Here is a 23,621-nt window from a genome sequence, read left to right as displayed (position 1 = left end):
TTAACTTGCATTATCAGTGGAAAAAAATTCTAACATGCATTTATGCATTTTCATATTAAATCTCTTTGGGAAATTTTTACCACCATTTATTAGAATATTTTAGTTTTCCCAGAGGTATGCAAGCTCAATCAGTGGTGTAAGACAGTAAACTGCTAATATTTTCTCTCAATCGGTGAATAAAAATCCTCAAGGTTCATACATCTTAATGAGACTGAACCATGAAACAGGAAGTGTAGAATGAATATTTTAACATCATACAAGGCTTCTTGTATGACTGTAAAGGTTCCATGAGAACTGTGAGATTTCACTAAGTTAAAATAACTTTGTTCTAGTTGAGCAAAAGTGTTTTTTTTATAGTAAAAGAATCCCTGACTTTCAAGCATGCCTCAGTGAAATTAGTTCTGCAGATTCATGAGGGCCATTCTGGCAGGCTATGAAAACATCTTTTTCACCCTATGCTTTGGTATTGCTTGTACATGTGATGATAAAAACAGCTTATTGGCAAGACCTAAAATATGTTGACTTATGTAGGGCCTGTAGTTCATAGTGAAGTACCAAGTTTTACAGTAATATACAACATTATGTCTTAATGGAAGTTCTGGATTATTGCATTGTAATAATAATCTTGTTCTTAGTGTATATTTTTGTGTACATCACACAAAATGCCATTGCAAGTGGTAGTGTTTGGCAAACTTATTACCAATTTTAGCAGAGAGCACTGATTGAATGACATAGAGCTTCTCTACCTTGGAGATTGTTCTTCAGCAGCTGGGTTGAGAGGAAGGATGATTTTATGATTATGGAATTGGATTGGCACTCGGGAGATCTGGATTCTGTTCCTGGCTCTGCCACAGTCTGTTTCATCTTAAGCAAGTCACTTAGTCTCTTTACTAACAGTGAGGAGCATGATAAGAGCCAATATATGCAAAAATATTTGTCTGGTAGATTTATATACAAATGTTTCACCATAGTGGACTTCATTTTCCATTATTGATATTCAGACACGTAATATAATCACTAAATTCACCTTAAAAAGGAGAGAGAAACCAGTCAGTCTGTCCTGAAATGGTCTAGAATGTCATCCATATATTGAATTCAGAAATGACTTGTTTTCAGAAATCTTCCTGCCAAATCCATAGAGGAGGCTTTACGTCACAGACAAGAATATGATGAAATGGTGGCAGAGGCAAAAAAACGAGGTATGTTAAAACTGTATTACCATGGTTATAGTTAGCTATCTTCTATAGCAAAAATGAGAGAATAAGGACATTTTTAGCTTTTAGGCCAGTATTTACATTAAAGACTACATTTCTGGGCTAATACTATACATGTTGTGCTCCAAAACTCACAGGCACACTCACGGTTTAAACCAGACCACCAGTCTCAACTTGTAGCCTTCTTAATTTCATCACTGTTGTGAATAAATGGATTCTTACATTGAATATAGTCTCCAATGCTTAAGTGGAAACTTGATTTAACTTTTTGTGCAGTATGATCAGCTGGAAACTTACGAGGTGCTTAAATCTTTCCAGCTACCCCGGTGCCACCATCACAATTGCTATTACTTAGGGCCAGATCTTCAAAAGGGCACATGAACTCCTGTGGACGCCAAGGAACTTCGAAGATCATGTCATACAAACCCCCAGCTTGTCCATGTGCATATCAAAGACTTCACTTTTGCACCCCCCTTTTATTTTTGATGTTACTGTTAACAATGGATCATCTAAACAAAACTTTATTATTCTAAATATGTAAACCACAAGATAGGATCTAAAAGCCTTTGAGCTGCCTCTAAATTAGTCATATAGGTAGGTATGGAAATTGTCACCATCAGGCCTGTTGACAGCAATTCCGGGCCCCAGGGCAGAACAGTCAGTGGGCCCCCTAGAAAGTGATGGCTGAGGTTTACAACACTATTTATCCTATTGATAACACATTAGAACCCACTAAATGTAAGTTGTGGTGTTGCCTGATATAGTTAACTTTTTTTTCCAGTTACAGCACCAATATTAAACAAATTTTGAGTCTAAATATAAGATGTAGAATTTGTTATTTTGAATTGTGTATTTAAATACATTATGGAATGAAATTGGAGGGCAACAAAAATGATTAGGGGGCTGGGGCATATGACTTATGAGAAGATGCTGAGGAAACTGGGCTTATTTAATCTGCAGAAGAGAAGAATGAGGGGAGATTTGATAGCAGCCTTCAACTACCTGAAATTTAATTCTTTATGGGATATGAAGGATCACATACAGTACAATTACTAGGAAGTTGACATAAAACATACAACACAAATTTTCATTGCTAGGAAAAATATTGGACTTTATCCGATTTTGAGAGGAAAAGTCATTTATATGCATGTGCTAAATGTGGGGCTTTGGTCTCTGTCCAAAGATACAGTCTTATTGATCGTGATATACTGAACTGCCTGAAAACATCATAGCCAAAGATGCCATCCTGAATATTGCTAGATATTTTTTTAAGATACAAATATGTGAAGGGACAATGGCATTCACTGAATTATGTGTGCACGTGTGGTGCTGCGCTTGCGATGGCTGATGCCCAGCAAGCTGCTGCTGGGCGTGCTCTTCTGGCATGGCCAGGGCTTCCTCATGCCCACCTGGCTGCCTTCGCCGCCACCGGTACCGCCCTGCGGCCTGTCTGGGCAATTGCCCCCTTCCCCCCCCCCCCCCCCCCCCCCCAACCCCCGGTCGGCAGGCCTGGTCACAATAAACCAAAATTATTACTACATATAACTTCTTGCAGTAGCACTGAAAACTCTCGGTGAGAATTATGTGGACCCTCCTGTCCCAGTAGTTCCTTTCTAGTTCTATGTGAATGCAGTGTTTGCAGAATCAAGCCCTAAGTTTATGATAGCTTACTATTTCTCAGGTGGTGAAATATGGTTATATATTTTTCCTACAAACAAATAAAAGTGTAGCATCTTGTACTATTGAGTGTCAATTGATGAGACTAATTTGTATGGAAAATGCACATTGACTAACATAAGAGCCTGTGTACCAAACAAAATGTACTTTAAAATTCTGTACAAAATAAAATATTAGTGTTCACAATGTGTACGCAAGGGGTCGAGTTAAACTTGTGTGTACTTAACTTTGGCAGTTCTGACTTATCAGTGCTTAACCATGTAAGTTTTTAATGTAGCTTTTAATTTCCTAGAACTTTTCTTTAATAATAATAATAATAATAATTAATAAAAAAAGGCGCTAGACACTATTAGGATGCCCTGTCCTATCCTATATTAAGGAGCCCCCCTCTCATGTTCATTAAGACCTGCAAAGTGTTACCCTACAAGATATATGGAGACAGAGGGTAGGTCTCTATACCTTGCGTATCCAAAAGATGCACAGTGACTAAGGCAAGGGACTGCAGAACTCTGCCCCATTCACTGTACCTCTTGCAAAAGATGCACTGCATGAGATAAGGACTCCTGCAGACTTTGTTTTTATTAACTGTGCATGGCCTGATGCACGCTTTATAAAATGCAATGTTTCATGCATACTGTTCTAGTGCACGTGTATGCTAGATAAGGTGTGCTGCATAGCTTACCTTCAGCTTCAGTAAAAAGTGGTTAAAACAAACCGTGACACTTCAACTGAATATGCCAGATTATCAATGGCTTTAACACAGCTGAATCCAGATCAGTTTTCAACAGAATACTATTTTCTTCAGTGCTACAACACATCTCAGTGCAAGGCCAAACTTCAGTATTTTACCATTAGCTATTTCAGTGCTAGAACTTTCTCTCTCTTTTTAAAACAGAGGAGAATAGTGGATCTTTCTTATCATAGGAAAATAATTTTGATCTTTGTACAATCAAAAATAATTGAATTGAAAAAAGCAAAACCGAAGTCCTCTTCCTGGCAGGCAGACAGCCTGTTAACCTGAATCCCAATAGGTGAAAGTTTCAGAAAACTGAATAACTGAAAATCGGTTTAGAATGCAGATGTTTGTATTTTAAACTTCACTATTGTTGTTAATGCTCTAGCTATAATTTACTGTAGTTACACTGGGATTGATGGAATTCTCCAGTGTGTAAGAAGTACTGTAAAGTCAGATGTTCAGGACTAGGGTTACCAGATAGCAACTATGAAAAAACGGGACGGAGTGGGGGGTAATAGGCACCTATATAAGAAAAAGTCCCAAAAAATGGGACTGTCCCTTTAAAAAGGGACATCTGGTCACCCTACTCAGGACATACAGCTACAGTAGAGGTAAAAAACACGCTATTGGCAGAACATGGTTTAGAACTCACTTTACTAGACATACAGCCGTGCTAAAGGAGTGCTTCTAGTTTGTATTAATTCTAATTAGATTTCTGTTGGTCCAAATCACTGGCTCTATTTAATTAACTTGGAAATTTCGTAATAACCTATAATCTTTGAGTAGGTGACTTTTAAACCCTGTGGGGTTTCTCTGAAGATTAATTACAATTCTGATAAGCTTAACATCTTCTAAAACAGATAATTTCCTGGCTTGTCAGAGACTTTGCTGTAAGAAGAGAGCTTTTGCGTGCGTGTGCGTGTGTTCAGTAGACCATTTTCAGGAGTTTTCTTCTGAGATTATTTTAATGCAAACACTTTATCAAATTATACAGTACTGTGCAGTAATCTTAAAAATAGATTTCCACTCATATGACTTGCGGAGAAATTCCATACTTCTAAAGTTCTTAAATTTTGAAAACCAGCAGTAGATGTTGGGCACTATTCTTTCAGGAGTATTTATGCCGCCACTGGACTAACAGCCAGTTGCTTCCTGAATACAGTTGGACAAAGTTTTCTCTTGGGATTGTGAATTGCTGATTGGCAATGTGCATGATGGCTAAACAGGCAGTAGCAATGTTTCTACCTCTGCTCCTTAATCATATCCTGTAAAGAGAGACTATATTCTATTACCTTAAAACAAAATATATATATATATTTTTTTAATATGCTAACTTGTACCAAGGAACCTCTTCCATATTCAAGAATGAAAGCAAAATGTTAATGTGTTAAAGAGCAGCCATTTGATTTGTTTATATGGAATCCTACACAATACACATGCTGGAAGGGAGTGTCTGCTTTGAAAAGTGACTAAAAATAGTACCTTCTGACTGGACAGATCTGTCCTTGTGCATATTGAGGCACGTCTACTAACTTCAGTGACAAAAATGAGCTATTACTGTGCTCTTCCTCTCATTAGCTCAGCAGAGTCAAAATAATCTTATCAACAGAGTTGTTTTCTAGATTCCAGTGGAGAATAATGAAACAAATACGGTTATTTACAAAATTAAAGATTGTGGGATGCACATGCAGGTGAAGGAATATTTTTTTTTCCTCCAAAACTTTTGGACTAGGCTGGTACATGGTGGAATGTTTTACTTCTACCTCTTCTAAGCTGCCATCGTTTGCTCCAGATTCTCAGCTTTCTGTTTCTGTCTGTTCCTCTTTTAAAAGAGACAAGCACGAGTGATATAATAGCAGGAACAACAATGCATGCTGCAACAGGGGTATGTTGAGAAAGATAAAGAAGTTGTATTGGAAAGATGAGAGAATGGCTTGACAAAAAATAAAGTCAAAGAAGCATCAGTGGTGGTATCATAAAAGCAAAAGATGGAAGATTTTTAATGAAAGCAGAACAAAAGGAACAATAGTGAGAATATTTTAATGAAGTGCTCAACCAGTCAGGGCCAACAATTCCAATTGATGGATGTAAAGAAGATGAAGAATTAAATAGCTCAATGCTAGAAATTTCAGAAGCAGAAAGAGAGGAAGCAATTAAGCAGCTAAAAATGGCAAAGTGCCAGGTCAAGATAAGATCACTGCTGAAATGTGTAAAGCTGGGGAGCAGGTGGTAGTTCATGAAAAAACAAACTTTGTGATATAGTTTAAGGGAGAGAATTCTACCCAGAGGAGGAAAGAAAGGTGTGATCTGTAAATTCTGCCCCCCCCCCCCAAAAAAAAAAAAAAAGGAAAACCACTGATAGGCAACATCTGGTGAGGAATAATGCTAATTTCCATACCGGAAAAGTGTTCTGTAGTGTATTATTGGGAGAGGAAAACTGTTCATAAATGAAAACCTGCATCCTGAGCAAGTAGGCTTTAGACCAGAAAGATTGTGTAAAGACTACATCTTTACCCTGAGATGATTGATTGAGAGAGGCCTTGCTTACAGGAGAAGATTAATCTTGAACTTTATAGATTTCACCAAAACTTTGGACTGCACTTATAGAGAGTTGCTATGGAAGGTCTTGCGACAATATGGGCTTTTTAGAAAGATCTGACGTGGGCCAGGATGCTGTATGAAGGTTCAAAATGCTGTGTTAAGGACACAATAGAGAGACTGTCTGTCTGATTTGATATCATCACTGGAGCGCAACAGGGGTGCATTTTATCACTTTTCCTCTCCTGCGTTGTGATAGATTACGTGATGTGAAAAGCATCATGAAAGGAAGAAACAATTATATGAAATAGAGGAAAACTTCAGGATCTCACCTTTGCAGATGACGTTTTCTATTGGAAAACATGATGATGATGATGCTATGAAAAAGACCAGTACCAATGACAAATGTGAGGCCACCAAAGTAGAATTAAGAATTATCTGGAAGAAAATGAAAGTCATGATCGTTGAAGGAGGAGTTAGCAGTATATCTTGGAAGCACAGTGGAGCCTTTTTCGATGCTAGCAGCTGTCCGGAAAAGCAACGAGATTCACCCAAGAACCAAGATCCAGTTCTGTGGTGCCATTGTGACACTCACATTATCTGCTTCTGAAACTTAGCAAATGCCAGAAACTTACAACAGGAAACTTAATCCATTCCATCAGAAATGCTTGTGAAGAATACTTGGTGTCTGCTGGTGGGATAAAGTAACCAACACTGATGTATGGCACAAAGGACTGGCCAGCAGATTGTAGAGACAATGATTTGAGAAAGAAGGTTGTAGTAGTTTTAGACCTGTTGTACAGCTATCAAAAAACTGTATTCCTAGACAAGCCCTGGGTTGGATACCACCTGGGGGAAGACAGAAAAGAGGAAGGCAATAGATGACATAAGAAAACCATTGAGAAAGATGCTGCTGTCATGGAAACAGACTATAATGGAGGAAGAAACATGGCATTAGATGATGGAAAGACTGGATTGCTTTGTGTCACAAGAGCATCTAAACCCTCTCCCTGCTTCCCAATTTGACCCTTTTGGGAGTGATATATGAAAAGGATAGAAGCCAGCTTGACTCTCAGGCCCCAAGATTGATTTGCATGGTTGGTTTTGGAGGAAAACATTTATGATAAACTGAGTACATTTGACATGGAAATCATTTAGCTACAGTAAACGTGGAACACTGCATTGTTATTTTTATAGTCACTTTTCAAAGCAGGACTACATTTTAAGCTAACAATGAGGCATGTAAGAAGACCTATGTATTTGTACATGACTTGTCTTCTAGGGAAATGAGTTTATTTAAAGAACTAATTTGATAATCCCTGCTTTCAATCTCTAAAGCAGTTCATATGCAAATGTATTTTTCATATGTCTAACTCTGAGTCTCTGGAAAAGGTCAAAACTATCAGAATATTTAACTATCCAGCTCAGTGCTCCTATAGTATCATGCATTAAAAAGTTGTTGTCTATTTAACAGAAATTAAAGAAGCACATAAAAGGAAAAGAATAATGAAAGAACGATTCAAGCAAGAGGAGAATATTGCTAGTGCTATGGTGATTTGGATCAATGAAATATTACCTAACTGGGAAGGCATGTGAGTAAACACGTTTTTTCTAGTGTAAGTCTAATACAAATGTGGTTTATTCCCCCCCCCCCCCTCTTTGAACACAGAGGAACTACCCACTTCATGTTCTTCCTCCATATTCCTGACCATATGCTGGACTGATCCTACTAGCCAAAGAAGGTTTATATCCCATCAATAGTGCTTTAGATGCGATGAGGAATTATTATAGCAACGTGAGATGTTCCTTACAGTAGGCTGCTAGGCATTGTGATCTTAACCCTTTTCAGTCCAAGAGCATAAGCAGAGAGCTTCGAATTTTGACATGGGTCATGCTTGTCATGTTATTGCTAAACTTCTCAATGAGGTCAGGAAACAGGAATTGCTAAATTTCCTTTTTTTCCCCCCCCTAGGCGAACTACACGAAGAGTTCGAGAATTGTGGTGGCAGGGGTTACCCCCAAGTGTTCGTGGGAAGGTCTGGAGTCTTGCTATAGGAAATGAATTAAATATTACTCATGGTGCGGGTCATGTATACGAACCCTTTTATGCAAAATTCTTTACTTTGTTTATCCAAACTAGTACCGATTCTCCCCCTCCCCCCCTTTCTTTCCTCTGTTTGCTGTCTCTGATATGGGGGGATGATCCCTTTTACAGATCAGGTAAATCAGAAATCTTGCACTTTGCCATTGAATGGTTGTCAGCTTATATGAGGCTTTCTTTTAAAAAGGTACGAATAGAGTGAGTTTTTTAATACAGTTTTTAAAATGAAGAAAAAAGTCAGGTTCGAAGAAAACTATTGACATCTTTAGGATGTGTTCACTTGTTATAGAAATAATATTTCACAGCTTTATAAGCAGTCCTTTGTGAGCTATGAGGACTTTTTGTTTCCATTCTAAACACCTCTTCATTGCTATGAAACTAATATATAAAAATTGCACAATTTTTTATTCTGGAGCACACCTTTTGAGTATAAAGACACATTTCCCCCCAAAGATACATAAAGGAAAGGTTTTTTTCACTTGTGGATTAGAGTAATTAAAAATCTAAATTGAGAACTGAATTTAGGTATTTGTGATTTTTTTTTTTTTTTTTGGGCGGGGACAGGTGGAATGCTTGAATAATCTATATACTTAAATGAGTGTGGTTATAATATGCTCTAGTGACCTCCCGCTCATTTAGAAAAGAATAAAAAGGCTGAGTTACGTGTTTAAAACTTGGTGCTAACTTCATTCACACAATTTTAATACATTTTTATGCATTGCACAAGTTTTAAATATTGACCTGCTTCAAAACTATTTCAGTGCATCAGGCATTTAACCCAGGCTATCAAACTGAAATACCTGAGTGTTTGCAAGAGCATAATGACCAACCAAGTGCTATTCTATTCCTTGTATATTATACATACTATTAACGAGTACTCTGCCTGTGGTGGTTTTTTTAATAAAATGCTCTCATGGGTCAAGTGCCATGAACTGTTGGTGAATAGCAAATAAAACCCAGCAAATAAACTCTTTTTATATAGCTAAAAGACAGGTAGAAGAGCTCTTCTAAATTCTGTTGAAACCACTACATAGAGGAAAAGCTCTGGTATACCATGCCAAAGCCAGTGCTTAGGAAAGAGGAGTGATGGCTCAATGTTTTTGTTTGATTTTTAAATTGCAAATAAAAAATAAATCTCCCATTCCAAACACTGTAAAAGGAGCAGTTTGGGTAGGTCAGGACACGTCTGCGGGGGTAAAAAGCAATGTACAGCCAAACATTGGTTGGTTGCACCTTCACAAGTTCTTTATAATAAATACCAATTTTTAATGGAAACTTCAAATTAAATTTACTAGCTTTTCATTCTAAAAATCGTAAGTGATAGTAATTCTTGAGCCTTGCATAAGACGTGTAAATTTGATGAGACTAAGGAAGTAGGATAATACAAGACATGGAACAGAGAACAATTGATCACCATCCTCGTTATAACAGCTTTTAACATATTTGAAGACTTATTGACCCCCTCCCCCAGTTGTCTTTTCTCAAGACTAAACATGCCCAGTTTTTAAACCTTTCCTCAGAGGCCAGGTTTACTAAACCTTTTATCATTTTTGTTGCTGTCCTCTGGACTCTCTCCAGTTTGTCCACATCTTTCCCAGAACTGGACACAGTACTCGTCTGCTTTTACAAGTGGGTTTGTTTCAATAAATGTGTAATGAAAACAAGGATTTGTTTCTACACCCTCTTTTGTGATTTGAATATTCATCACTGAACAAAGCATAATATAGTAGATATTTGTGGAACTCTATATGTGTAAAAGTATAATGCAGTGAAATTTTAGTAACCTCATCTAATGGATTTTCTCATTTTAAGATCCTAGACCATAGATTTTTTTGGGGGGGCGGGGGGCAGTTGAGACCAGAGCTGAAGAGCTCTGTTTTGAATATATTTCATTATGGTTGTGTGTGTTGGCTATGGTTTTGCTCTGTTGTTTTGCAGAGCTCTATGAAATCTTCTTATCCAGAGCCAAGGAACGATGGAAAAGCTTCAGTGAGACAAATTCAGAGAATGATATAGAAGGTGTGTTCTTACAACGATAATACCAAACATGATTTGCAGGGCTTTTTGTATGGTTTGACATACAGATGGGCAAATGTCTGAAGGCTCAGAGGTTCAATTCAGATGAGAATTAAAACCTTCAGTGCGTTCAGGTCGTTTGTCCTTGATGCTTTTTTCTTGTAGCAGGTCACGGAGTGAATACCCTCTAGCACTCCCCATGCCAAGAGAGGTACCTGCAAGAAGACATGTTGGTGGGAGCAATTTCTTAATGTCAAAATTAATTTTTAAGTGAATGTTTTTCCTTTGAGTCTCTGAAAATCCAGGAGACACATCGTGTCTTTCCAGAAGTCTAGGAGATCAAGCACAAAAAGAGCTGGAAGATCCTAAATTCTAGTACAGTCTCTGCCATTTCCACCTTGCTTGTGTGGTTCTCGTTATCTCATTATTGCTTCTCGGCCTTCTGGCTAAGAGAGGTGAAAACATTATCTAAATGCCTCACAAACATAAATGAATGTGTCCTTACAACAGCCCTGAGACGGGAAAGTATTAGCAACCATTTTACAGATGGGAAACAGAGATGAAGAGATTGTGATTTGCCTGAGGTCTTCGTCCCAGTCTGGTTTCTAACTGCAAGACTCTCTTGCCCCTCTCAGATCTGTAAAATGGGGATATTAACATTTGTTTATATACATACATCTGTGTAATTTTAAATCCTCTGCATTTTCCAGTTTTGTCCCGTTTCTTCAGTTGCATATTGCGGGGATGGCTTACTTTTATTGTTGAAAAAATCCTTGTCATAAGTATTAATTTATTGTGCTGCTGCTACTGAGATTTTTCCTCTAAAATGTCATTTCATTTAATTATTTTTGTTTTGTTGTTGTACTTTAAGTGGGGGACTATTTTTGTAGAGGTTAATAAAATGTTTACTGCCATAACAATCACTTTGTTTTTTCAAAACACAGCAGTTCAAAAATATAGCAGTCATGTGAAAGTGAAAAATATTTTTGTCCACATTTCTGCTTAGACCATCCAAAGTTTCTTTGCCAGTAAATTACTCAGGCTTTCCTCAGTCCACATCTGTGACTAATCTGAGGCAAACTGTTTTTAAAAATCTTTGTGTATATGAGCATGACACTAAGCTTGATTATCTTTGGCATACATGTTTAAATTACTTTAATATCCTTTTTGCTTTTGCACTGTATTACCACCACCAGTTTGATTTTAATTTTTATTATTATTATAGTATCACCTTTCAAGCAGAATGTTTATTTGCTTATTTTGACACCCTTAAAAAGGAAAAATGGGGCTCTAGCTCCGGTTTAACGTATTCATATTGCATTTATGTTGCTTTTCTTATAAATGTCCAAGGGAAGTCCAAACCAAATGGACTTGAAGTATGTTCTCCCCCCCCCCCTTCCCCCCTATATTTTCAAGAGCAGGAAGATCTGTTAGTTGATGATTATGTAGAGAAGTCCAGAAAATACCAGAGATTTTACTTTATGTATTTAGATTGGCCTTAATTCTTTTAGCAAAATATTCTTCTTTTTTCACATCTTTCCAAAAGCTTTTCTAATCGCATGTATTTTTCAAGTTTTCTTTATTTTTCTCCTCAAATAACTTTCTAGCTTTTAAATGTTGGCAGGTACAGCTACCGCCTACTGGCTGTTATAGTATTTATTTTACTGATAAGCATTTATTAATGGAAACTGAAGTTTTTACTTACTCTGAATTTTATACACATTTAATAAGAGAAAATGAGATTTCATGACGTGACTTTTTTGTAGTCCAGTAAGATTAAAAAAAACCAAACTGTTAAGAGCCAACTTGGAATGAGTTACAGAAATTAATATTTTCCATTCTACTTGTTTGATTTGAAACTCCTGTTTTCACAGCAGTGCAGTTCCTGAAACCTGTCTTTAAGCAGATTGCCATGTGGTATCTTGATGCTAAACAGTTCTTAGTGGTTGCTGCTAACCAATTCAAAAAGTTAGTTGGCAATTATTGAATTACTAGAGTGATAATTCTGGATTAGTAAAGTGGCTGTTAACTCTGGTTCTCCTTCATGACATTGCCTTCAGACCCTCACTATAGGAGTTGTGTGACTCTAACCATGTGACCCTAGAACTGATTTGCAACAGGATTTGGCAGTTAAGAGGCATAATACAACATGGAGGTTGTAAATTGGGTGGTGGGGAGGTCCAGGGGCAGGGGGGAGCAGGAGGGGATCAAGGCAGCAAGAACTTACTGTAATGAATCTTATTTTCTTTTATCTTGTGTTGTCCTGATCAATTAAAAAAATCAGGAATGTTCCAGGTATAGTGGGCAGAAACCTTCTGATTTTTTTGGTGAGAAATTGGAGAAACAAGAAAAGCCTGATTTTTTTTTTTCCACTGATCTGATACTTATATAGTTTCTGGACACAGAGGTGAGGCAGTGATCTCAGAGACCGGTGGCATGGAAGGGTTAGGGTGCCAAAGAGCTTCCTCTGCCTGCAGCACCAATTGGGTATTCCATGGGCCTGATTTTAATGGAACTGATAAGATCTTTTATACTATGAATAAGCATTTCCATCCCTCTACAGTTAGGGTGCACTCTACAAGGGCTCAAGCAACGTCTGTAGCATGCCTTAGGGGGGTTCCTGTCTTGGAGGTGGGGGGAAGTTAGGGTGTGCAAGGAGGCATGCGCAGCCTCCAACAGACATTGCAGGCTAAAATATTCTAGGTTTGCATGCATAGGGTGCACATACACTTACAGCGAGATCCAGGTGGACAAAGGCATCTAAAAGAACTCCAATTATTGTAAGCTAAGTAGCCTCTCTTTCAAAAAAGTTCTCTGAGTATGTTCCTAGGTATGCAACTCTTACAGTATGGCTTTGTGGAGGAAGTACATTCAGAGAACAAGAATTAATTCTTTTTTTCTCCTGTTTTAGACAGACAGTTTCCTGACGTTCTTTCTGTATATGCATGTGTGACTTCATATTGACTAATAAAGAAATATCTATAGAAGTAGCTGCGTATTTTATCCATTTTCGTAAATGACTTTTTTTGTTTACTTGCAGATGCAGGTGTGTCTGTTGCTGACCGTGAGGCCAGCCTGGAACTAATTAAGCTGGATATATCACGCACATTTCCGTCCTTCTATATTTTTCAGAAGGTGAGAGGTTTAAAATCTGTTTCATGAAGAGGCCATAGCTTTGTGAATTCACATTATGTACTGTATGTCAAGAGTTGAAGAGCTTGTGGTGTCATTTGAATGAAGTATATTTGATTGTGTGTGTGTCCATTCAAAATAACTGAAAAGTTAAGATGAGATTTTATAGCCCTTGAACTCAAGACACCATTTTTATTTTTAATGTAGCAGTGGTGGTATTCTTGACAGTAACACTATATTAAGAATTGCTTTTTGTAATTGTAGATTCTGACGCAAAATTAATGTGTATGGTGAAGTTGGGGATTCAGTGGTTACAAATAACATAGTAATTTAGGGGCTCACCTTTGAGTCTTAAAATAATAATTGATTTAATTGGTTTAGTTACGTAGGTTGAGGAAAGCTTTACAAAAGTATTCACATTTTTTTTTTCCCTCTCCCCAAGGGAGGTCCATATCATGATCTCTTGCATAGTGTCTTAGGAGCATATACGTGTTACAGACCTGATGTGGGATATGTAAGTATTTGCTCTATGCACTGATATATTTTTAATAGTGCAGATATTTAAGTTGCAGTATATCAAAGCTTCTAGTTCTCTGAACTTTTATTGTGCTGTGCTACCAGCAGTTTTAAAAGTAGTTCCCATCTTAATGAGCATATGATGCATATGTCTCTGAAAACCTACTTGACGTTATGGTCAGCTATTACAGGTAGGGAAGTTCTGTAAAGAAAGTAGATTGTTGCTGTTAAAATGCTCTTTTTAAAAGTCCCCAAACATTGTTGTCATCTAGATGGGATGGAGGTGAAACATGTCAGCAGGTAGAAACAGTGGGAGAAATGGATAGGCACTTTGACTTCTCTGCTCCTAGATTTCCAGGAAGCAGAGGTGTAAAAATTTAAATGTAGCTAACTATTTATATATGCACTTAGGGAGTGTGAGCTGGGGGCATGAGAACAAATGGCATTGGCTAACGGAAATGTTCCAGTTGACTCTACTGTGTAACTGGAATGTTGTCTCTGTTCCAATGTAGTCGGCTGTGCCTGAACCCTTTTCCATGTGATTCATTTCCCTGTAGCAGTTTTTCCACACCTGAACAATGAATTTGGGGCCAAACTCTGTCTTTGCTGAGCTAATGAGCTCTGCATCCAGCCTGTTGCCTTCCTTAAAGAGAGGGGGCATTCCAAATCCCAGAGCACCTTTGATCACCCAGGACCTTCCTGGAACCTCAGTGACAAACATCCCCAACTTGCTTCTGCACAATAAATATGATTTTCTTGGAGCCATGTTATCGCTGTTTTTAGCTACATGTTGTAAAGAATTTTGTAAATTACTGATTTAATATTTTGCCTTTACTTAACCATATCTTGTATACATCTCAAAATTTTGTGTAACTGGTTTAATGACACGTTGCAGATTATAAATATTTGCATTTACAAACATATAAGATACTGTGCTATTTATTCTTTGTGTGCTAATTGCACTTCCCCATTGAAGGTTCAAGGGATGTCCTTCATTGCCGCAGTACTCATTCTCAATCTGGAAGAGGCAGATGCTTTCATTGCCTTTGCAAACCTCCTAAACAAGCCATGCCAGCTGGCCTTTTTTCGTGTGGATCACAGCATGGTATGCTAACCGATTGTAAAGTATTAGACCTTGATTTTGTTCTTTGATTCAGAACGTATTCTTACTATTAGTAACATTTTAATCCTTCATTCGTTGGGATAGCAAACAGTTTCTAATGATGGTTAGAATTAGACAATCAAGTTAGTGTGATTAATTACCTAAAGACATACATTTCTAGAGAAATAAAAAGCAGAATTTGTTGTATTATGGACGAGTTTTAAGGTTTGAAGATCTTCAATTTTTGTGATGCTTCTCCCTACAGATGCTGAAATATTTTGCAGCATTTGAAGTATTCTTTGAAGAAAATCTCCCAAAACTATTTCTTCACTTCAAATCATATAGTCTTACTCCAGACATATACTTGATAGACTGGTAAGTTAGTGGCCACAGCAAACCTGATTTAGCAACTGCCTGTGATTTCCCCTCCCCTCCCCCCTCCCCATTTTTACGTCACTTTTTTCCCCCAGCAGAAGTACAGTATAGGTCAGGAGTTTGTGTGGGACTAAAACTACCTCCAAACTTTCTGGGTCTCACGAACTCTTGGAGAATTACTTTGCACAGCTGCATATCCCATGGCAGCCCTGACAGGAGCACATAGTTCCAACATCAGTATAGATTTTTGAACTGGAAGTAGAAATAACACGTTCATATAGAAAACAAGATTCAAAGAATTTAGTAGGCCTTTTGACCTTGCTCCAGTACCACATAGTTGAGATGCTTTGTTGTAACCTTGGCAGAAAGAGGAGGCTCAAGGGAGTGACATTTTGGTCCAGTTGTAGTGGTAGAGGGAGCAGTAAAGGGATACTGAATAAAAGAGTAAGAGGAGAGCCTGAAGGGAAAACTAAGGTAGAGGCAGAATAAAAGAATAAGAATTGAAGTGAAAGTATAGACTTAGAAGTAACAAACATGTAAAAGTACTTAATGTTCAAATTGGAGGAATACACTAAAAATGAGGAGAGAAAAAGATAAAGGAAGAATGGAAAATAGTTAGTACTCTTTAAAAACATGGGCAAAGTACCACAATACATATTTATATATACATTTAACAGATGAACATTTTAAAAACACTTTTTTAATTGAGTTGATCCATGATTGGTAACTATAAGACATATTATTTGGTAGTGCTATTATATCAAATATATTAAAATTTATTGGCAAGAAAATAATTAAAATTTGCTACATCTACACATCTTCAAAGTAGTTTTGGATTGCGACCAATATAAAGACAAATGTAAAAAAAAAAAAAAAAAAAAAAATTTTCCCCAATCAAGTTTCCCCAAGTTTTTGATTGATTCCAATATTCTCCTTTTACGACTCTAAAGTGTTTTGTGAGGTGGTGTGCTTCATCCCAGAAATGACTGGATTTAGAAATGAAGTGATCCTGAATGTATGTCATGAATTGTATATGTTGCCAATGTCTAATGTCTTGTCATCCGAGTAAATGTCATGCCATCATTTCCCCAGAATAACAAAACGTTGGTCTGTCCCTAAAAAATGAAATCGTTCAGAAACTGCTAACCAACCTAAAGTGTGAATGTCATATTTGCCTGTCAGAACAGCTAACATTTGTTTTGTGAACATGTCCATATGATGCCTCAGCCTTTTCCAATCAATTGGACAAAAATGCTACTGAAGCCTAAACCAAAACAAAATTCAAGGAAAAAGCCCTGTTCAGAGTGTTGTATATCCCTACTCCACATTGTCTCTTTGGAGACCTTTGAATTGCGGTGGGTGGGAAATATCTGAATTGCTCTGTGGGGGAGGGAAAAAGGAAGGCTCTCAAATGAAGTATTCCCTGTAGCATGGGAAGGAAATAGCAGACAATCTCAGATTGGGAATTTAAATTCTAGGGGACATCTAAAACTCTGCTAGCTTTTAAAATTGCAACTATTTGACAAAGGATAAAACTAGAAAACATTTAGCTCTTGAACATGTCAGTGCTAATTTGTCATTTGATAGCTTTCAGTAACCTAGAGAAGGGAGAGGTATGGGATCCAATCATGTTTCTGAAGTAAAATAGTAGCACTAACTGGTTACCTTTTTATACATTATAGGATCTTCACTCTCTACAGCAAGTCACTACCACTTGATCTGGCCTGTCGAGTCTGGGATGTCTTTTGTAGAGATGGAGAAGAGTTTTTGTTTAGAACAGGATTAGGAATCCTTCGATTATATGAAGATATCCTGCTACAGATGGACTTCATTCATATAGCACAGTTTCTAACAAAACTGCCCGAAGACATCACATCAGAAAAGCTTTTTAGTTGCATTGCAGCTATTCAGATGCAGAATAGTAACAAAAAATGGGCCCAGGTGAGTGAAAATAATAATGTGACTAAAAGTTGTTAATATACATTTCTCAAAATAGACAGTGGCCTGTATAATTTCAAAACATGTAGGGTAATTCCCCCACTATAGATCCTATTTTCTGCTGGAAATCTGTTGTTGTGTCTTTTGTTTTGTTTTTTAAAGAAGAAATACTGTATCAAAAGCATATGTTTGGATTGCTCTCTCTTCATGTGAAGTGCATCCTACTTATCTATTTGAAGAGCAGATCCAGTGTCATTCATGGAGGTGATGTCTTACTACTTCCTTCACTGGAAAATAAGTGCAGGAATGAAAGTTCTTCTTTGAGTGCTTGTTCATGTCAATTCCAATTAGGTCTGCGCGCGCCGTGTGCATGGCAGCCGGAAAGTTTTTCCCCTAGCAGTATCCGTTGGGTCCGCTCAGGTGCCCCTTGGGGTCGCACCTTTATGGCGCTGGATATAGGACCCTGCCAACCTGCCACCCCCTCAGTTCCTTCTTATCACCAGTGACGGTTGGCCGGAATGCTCGTGGCTCTTGCTCTGTAAGTGCAACTCCCCTAGTTTCTTGACTTCTTCGTGTAAATAGTTTGTCTATCGTGTATAGTTGTATTAGTTTAGATTTAGACAGGATTTAGTTGGGGGTGCACCCTTTGCCCCCTTGCCCTTTTTTTTTTCTCCAGTACCATGGCATGCCTCAATCCCTGGGGTTTAAACCCTGCATAGACTGTGGCAAGCATATGTCAAAAAGTGACCCTCTCATTTCTTGCCTGAAGTGTCTGGGTGAAGGCCACCTCAAGGAGTGCTGCAAGATCTGCAGGGGTTTTCGGCTGAGCACCCAAAAAGAGAGGGAACAGCGCCTCAAGTACTTCTGATAGAGGCTGCTTTGTGTCCCCATTTAGACCCTGACTCGGTGGGGCCGATGCCAAGCGCCTCGGCACCGGTGCGTGGCGCCCCGGCACAGTCAGGACACGAGTCGGCGCTGAGAAAGGACTCTAGTAGAGACTCTTGGCACCGGCAGGTGTTGCCCCATACGAGCTCCACGCAGGGCAGTGGGCGGCACCTCTCTTTCTCCAGTCCCCCACAAGAAGAGAAGACCAGAGAGGGGATGCTCCCCCATGCCCAGAGCAGTGCTATAGGAGCCCACTGTGAGACCTGTGTCGGGCCACGCGAGCTTGGCCTCTGCATAGAGGGTCGTGTTGATTCCTGCCCCGCCTCCCTGGGACCAGTTGAGTCCAGACCCCCTCCACTCCCCGATCTGGGAGAGCCTTGACTTGCAGATGCCATCCACACTGGAGGCATTTGAACTGGCTGAAGACCTGATTGGCCTCATGGCATCGCCTCCCCTCTTTCTCCCCTCCCGCCCCCCTCTCCCCCGAGACGGGACAGGACGCCCACGTCAGTCTCAGCAGCATCCGTGAGGCCCCCGGTGCCATCCAGGGGCAAACTGGCGCTGACGCTGCCCTGGTCGCCATCCCCTCGGCCCGGTGACCGGTGCTGTCGATGAGCACATGGGTATGAGAGCTGCGTTGGTCCCCTAGCCCTAGATACTGCTCTCCGGCACTGACGGGATCCACTCCTCCATGTCCTCTTATACAGAGTCCTCTGAGTTGGAAGCGGAGTCCTACCGCATCAGGTCCAGAAGGAGCAGGAGTTTAAGGTCCTGCAGACAAGGACACCATCTCCAGCTGGGACCATGGCTGGGTCAGTGGCAGCCCCGTGGCTCTTTTGGACCCCCTGGGCTTTCCGCCAGGGCTAGAGCCACCAGTCCTATTCTAGGTCGGCTTCTGTGGAGTCGATGTCGTATGTGCCCTCAGCCTCCCAGACAGTCGCTGTACTGCCGGCACCAATACCTCCAGTACCGACATGGACGTCGGCCGTGCTCGCTGCGGCACTGAAAGCACTGGCACTGGCCACATAGTGAGATCCCCTCGATGTCGAGGGTAGCGAGCACAACCCACTCCTGCCTAGGGTCTCGTCCTCCTCTTCCTCGCCTGACGAGGCCGTGGCGGGCACATCAACGGCCCCAGCCCTAGAGGACAGTAGGGTGCTCCAGCAACTGATGCACAGGGCATCCAGGCTGAGGAGGTGGTCGAGTCCTCTGACCTGATGGTGGACATCCTTGCACTTTCTGGTCCCTCCCATTTTACCCTGCCTCTGATAGGGACCAGCCAAGAGACCACTAAGACATTGTGGCAGACTCCAGCCTCTTTACTACCAAGAGGAAAGAGTTTGAGCACCTCTAGACCCACCTGCTGCCGGATTCCCTAGTGGCAAATGAGTGGGAGCACCAAGGCTACCAGAGCTCTTCCCAAAAAATCGGGAGAAAAATGTATGCCACTGGGGGGCTACAACTCTGGATCTCTAATCACCTGGCAAATACAACTGCCAAATTCATGGAGTTGTTGCTGGAGGACTCCAGGGCAGAATTCTCCTCCCAAGTGGAGGAAGGAAAGCTGGTTGCCCGAGCCTCACTTCAGGCAGCCCTCGGTGGAAGAGGTTTCTCAGGAGCTGCATGGTCTTTGGCCTCTATTATCCCTTTCTTGGATCCAGGGGACTGGTATGCTGCCCTCGATTTGAAGGACACTTACTTTCACATTGCGATCACACCGTCCCACAGGCGGTATCTCCGGTTCGCAGTGAACCACAGTCACTACCGGTTCACGGTCCTCCTGTTCGTCCTGTCAGCGGCTCCTCGAGTGTTTACCAAGTGCATGGCAGTCGTGGTTGCGTTCCTGCGCAGGCGACAAGTACAGGTTTTTCCATACCTCAACAACTGTCTAATTAAGGGCCGCTCCAGGATGCAAGTGGAGGCACAAGTTGGCTTCATAAGAGCAACTTTTGACGAACTGGGCTTCTCAATGTGCAAAAGTCAACTCTGTCCCCAGTTCAGAGGATAGAGTATATAGGGGCGGTACTAGACTCCACACAGGCCAGGGCATACCTCCTGGAATGGCAGTTCCAGTCCCTGGGCAACATCATTCGAAGTTTCCTACCACCACAGCAAGGAATTGCCTGAAGCTTCTGGGACACATGGCTGCTTGCACCTATGTAGTACAGCATGCCAGACTCAGACTCACGCCTCTTCAGGCGTGGCTAGCTTCGGTGTATCGCCCGGCTTGGGATGGTCTGGACAAGATAGTCACTTTACCTCATCTGGTCCTCGACTCCCTCCTGTGGTGGCTCGACCCGCAGATGGTGAACGCGGGGGTCCCTTTCGCCAGACCTTAACCATCCCTTTTGCTGGTGATGGACGCGTCTGCATTGGGGTGGGAGGTGGGACGCACCTGGGAGACCTCAGGACCCAAGATCTCTGGTCACAGGCGGAGCTCTCTCTCCATATCAACGTCAGAGTTGAGAGCAGTCAGCCTAGCATGCCAGACCTTCCGAGTTCATCTGGAGGGGAAATGTGTATTGGTTATGACAGACAACACGACGGCGATGTTTTATATAAACAGACGGGGTGCACACTCCTCTCCCCTGTGCCAAGAAGCCCTCAAACTGTGTGACTTCTGCATAGCTCACTCGGTACACCTGGAAGCATTGTACCTCCCTGGAGTACAGAACAGATTGTCGGATTATCTCAGCAGGTCGTTCCATGGCCACAAGTGATCCTTGTGCCTGGATTTTGCGGTTTCTATCTTCCAACAGTGGGGGTTTCCCCAGATAGACTTGTTTGCCACACGATGGAACAGGAAGTACCAGCACTTTTGCTCCTTCCTGAATCACAGCCAGGGCTCTATCACAGACGCGTTTCTCTTTCCCTGGAAGGGACACCTCTTATGAGTTCCCTCCCATTTCTCTTGTTCACAAGGTGCTCCTCAAAGTTCAGAGCGATGAGGCCTCAGTGATATTGGTAGCTCCAGCTTGGCCCCATCAGCACTGGTACACGTCTCTTCTGGAAATGTCAATGGAAGCCCCAATCACCTTGCCACTCTTCCTGGACTTGATAACTCAGGATCACGGCCGTCTCCAGCACCTGAACCTTGAATCGCTGTACCTCACAGTGTGGAAGCTCCAGGGCTGAACCCAATGGAGCTTGCTTGTTTGGACCCGGTCAGACAAGTCCTCCTTGGCAGTAGGAAACCTTCCACAAGGGCTACCTACCTGGCCAAGTGGAGGAGATTTTCAATCTGGTCAGCACAACGCTGTCCATACCCCTCATACTGGACTACCTTCTCCATCTCAAGCAGCAGAGGTTGTCCATGTCGTGAATAAAGGTTCACTTGGCTGCCATTTCTGCCTTCCATCCAGGTGCAAGTGGTCGGTTGGTCTTTGCCAACCCCATGGTCGGTCATTTCCTGAAAGGCCTGGACAGCTATACCTGCACATCCGACAGCCGTTCCCGGCATGGGACTTCAACCTGGTCCTTTCCAGACTAATGGGGCCATCTTTCGAACCGCTGGCAACATGTACTCTGCTTGTACCTCTCATACAAGGTGGTGTTTCTGGTGGCAATCACGTCAGCCAGGAGGTGTCTGAGCTCCAGGCCTTAATATCAGAGCCCTCTTACACTGTGTTCTATAAGGACAAAGTTCAGTTCAGGCTGCATCCAGCTTTCCTTCCTAAGGTTGTCTCCCAGTTTCACGTCAACCAGGACATCTTTCTACCAGTTTTCCACCCTAATCCGCACTCCAGCAGCAGGGAGCAAAAATGTCACTCGGACGTTCTCCGGGCCTTTTACACTGAGCAAACAAAACCGTTCTGGAAGTCCATTTAGCTGTTTTTCGTAATAGTGTACAGAATGAAAGGGATTTCGTCATGGATCACGTCCTGCATCGGGGCATGCTACAACCTTACAAAGGGACCTGCCCCTCCGCTTACAGCGCGCTCCATAAGGGCGCAGGCTTCGTCAGCTGCATTCCTGGAGCATGTTCCAATCCAGGAAATATGCAGAGTGGCAATTTGGTCATCAATACACACTTTTACCTCACCTTACACTATCACCCAGCAGGCCAGAGATGATGCAGTCTTCGGTAGAGCAGTGCTACAGTCAGCAAACCTCTGAGCTCCGACCCCGCCTCCAAACTTGGCCTTGGTAATTGCCTAATTGGAACTGACATGAACAAGCACTCGAAGAAAAAACGGTTACCTACCTTCTCGTAACTGTTGTTCTTCGAGATGTGATGTTCATGTCTATTCCAATTCCCACCCTCCTACCCCTCTGTGAGAGCAGCCGGCAAGAAGGAACTGGGGGGGTGGCGGGTCGGCAGGGTCCTATATCCAGTGCCATAAAGGTGCGACCCCCAGGGTGCGCCTGAGCTGACGTGATGGATACTGCTAAGGGAAAAACTTTCCGGCTGCCGTGCATGCAGCGCGCGCATACTTAATTGGAATGGACGTGAACAACCCATCTTGAAGAACAAGAGTTATGTTTTTTGCCTGCTCCATGGTCATGGAGCTTTGAAGAGAACCATAATAAAATGGTTGCCCTAAAATGAATAGATTCAGGCATCCTTAGGACTCTGTATAAGACCAACTTTCCAGTCCAGTGCAGAAACAGTAGGGGAAAATGCCATAGCTGAGTTATGAGTCCAGAAAACAAATATTTATTGTAAAACATTAAATCTTATTTATTATATGAAATATGTCCTAACTGGAAAATTGACTAAGATATAGGATTTAAAGTAAATTTTATAGGGCATTTTTTCAGCAAAATATCTTGCTTCTATTTAGTACAGCTTTGAATTGTTGTGGCATTTGAATCTCTCGTGGGCTTTAGCAGCTCAGGAGCTGGTCACATTTTTCTGTGTGCCCAGAATTTTTTTCTTTAGAAGTTTTAGGAAAAATATTTAAAATCCAATATTCAGCAAATATTTGCACTATTGCTGCTGAAGTCCATATCAGACTACAAGAGTACAAAACCCATGGTTGGGATGAAAGAGATGCCAAACACATTTTTTACTATATCAGGCCCATTTGCATACTGAGCAATGAAGAACAGGTACTGTGTATATACTCAATCATAAGCCGACCCCCCCCCCCCCACGATGGATAAGTAAAAAAGGAAAAATTTTATGACCCATTCATAAGCCGACCCTATAATTCAGGGGTCAGCAAACTTTGGCTCCCGGGCTATCAGGATAAGCCGCTGGTGGGCCAAGATGGTTTGTTTACCTCGAGCGTCCGCAGACACGGAGGTAAACCTAAGTAAACAAAGTGTCCCGGTGCGCCGGCTGCTTACCTTGACAGGCCGGGACAGCAACTGGTGGGGAAATGTTTTTTGGGGGGAGAAGATTGGGGTCAGGGGAGTAACCCCTGTGACCACCCCCCCACATGACCC

The 23,621-nt window shown here is 41.2% G+C and overlaps 1 protein-coding gene across 1 annotated transcript in view; it reads left to right on the top strand.

Moving 5' to 3' along the window:
- The window catches only part of TBC1D12 (TBC1 domain family member 12), an 82,148-nt gene that overhangs the window by 55,849 nt on the left and 2,678 nt on the right, over nt 1-23,621 (top strand). Inside the window, exons 4-12 of the mRNA XM_026650915.1 lie at nt 1,117-1,199; nt 7,640-7,757; nt 8,138-8,244; nt 10,205-10,285; nt 13,323-13,417; nt 13,857-13,928; nt 14,907-15,035; nt 15,298-15,407; nt 17,090-17,348. Of these exons, the coding sequence (XP_026506700.1) occupies nt 1,117-1,199; nt 7,640-7,757; nt 8,138-8,244; nt 10,205-10,285; nt 13,323-13,417; nt 13,857-13,928; nt 14,907-15,035; nt 15,298-15,407; nt 17,090-17,348 (1,054 nt within the window). The remainder of the gene's footprint in view (nt 1-1,116; nt 1,200-7,639; nt 7,758-8,137; nt 8,245-10,204; nt 10,286-13,322; nt 13,418-13,856; nt 13,929-14,906; nt 15,036-15,297; nt 15,408-17,089; nt 17,349-23,621) is intronic.

This window comes from Terrapene carolina, unplaced genomic scaffold, assembly GCF_002925995.2.
Source record: "Terrapene carolina triunguis isolate 2854851 unplaced genomic scaffold, T_m_triunguis-2.0 Scaffold95, whole genome shotgun sequence".
NCBI classification, from domain to species: Eukaryota; Metazoa; Chordata; order Testudines; family Emydidae; genus Terrapene; species Terrapene triunguis.
This window is presented reverse-complemented; position numbering and strand designations above follow the sequence as displayed.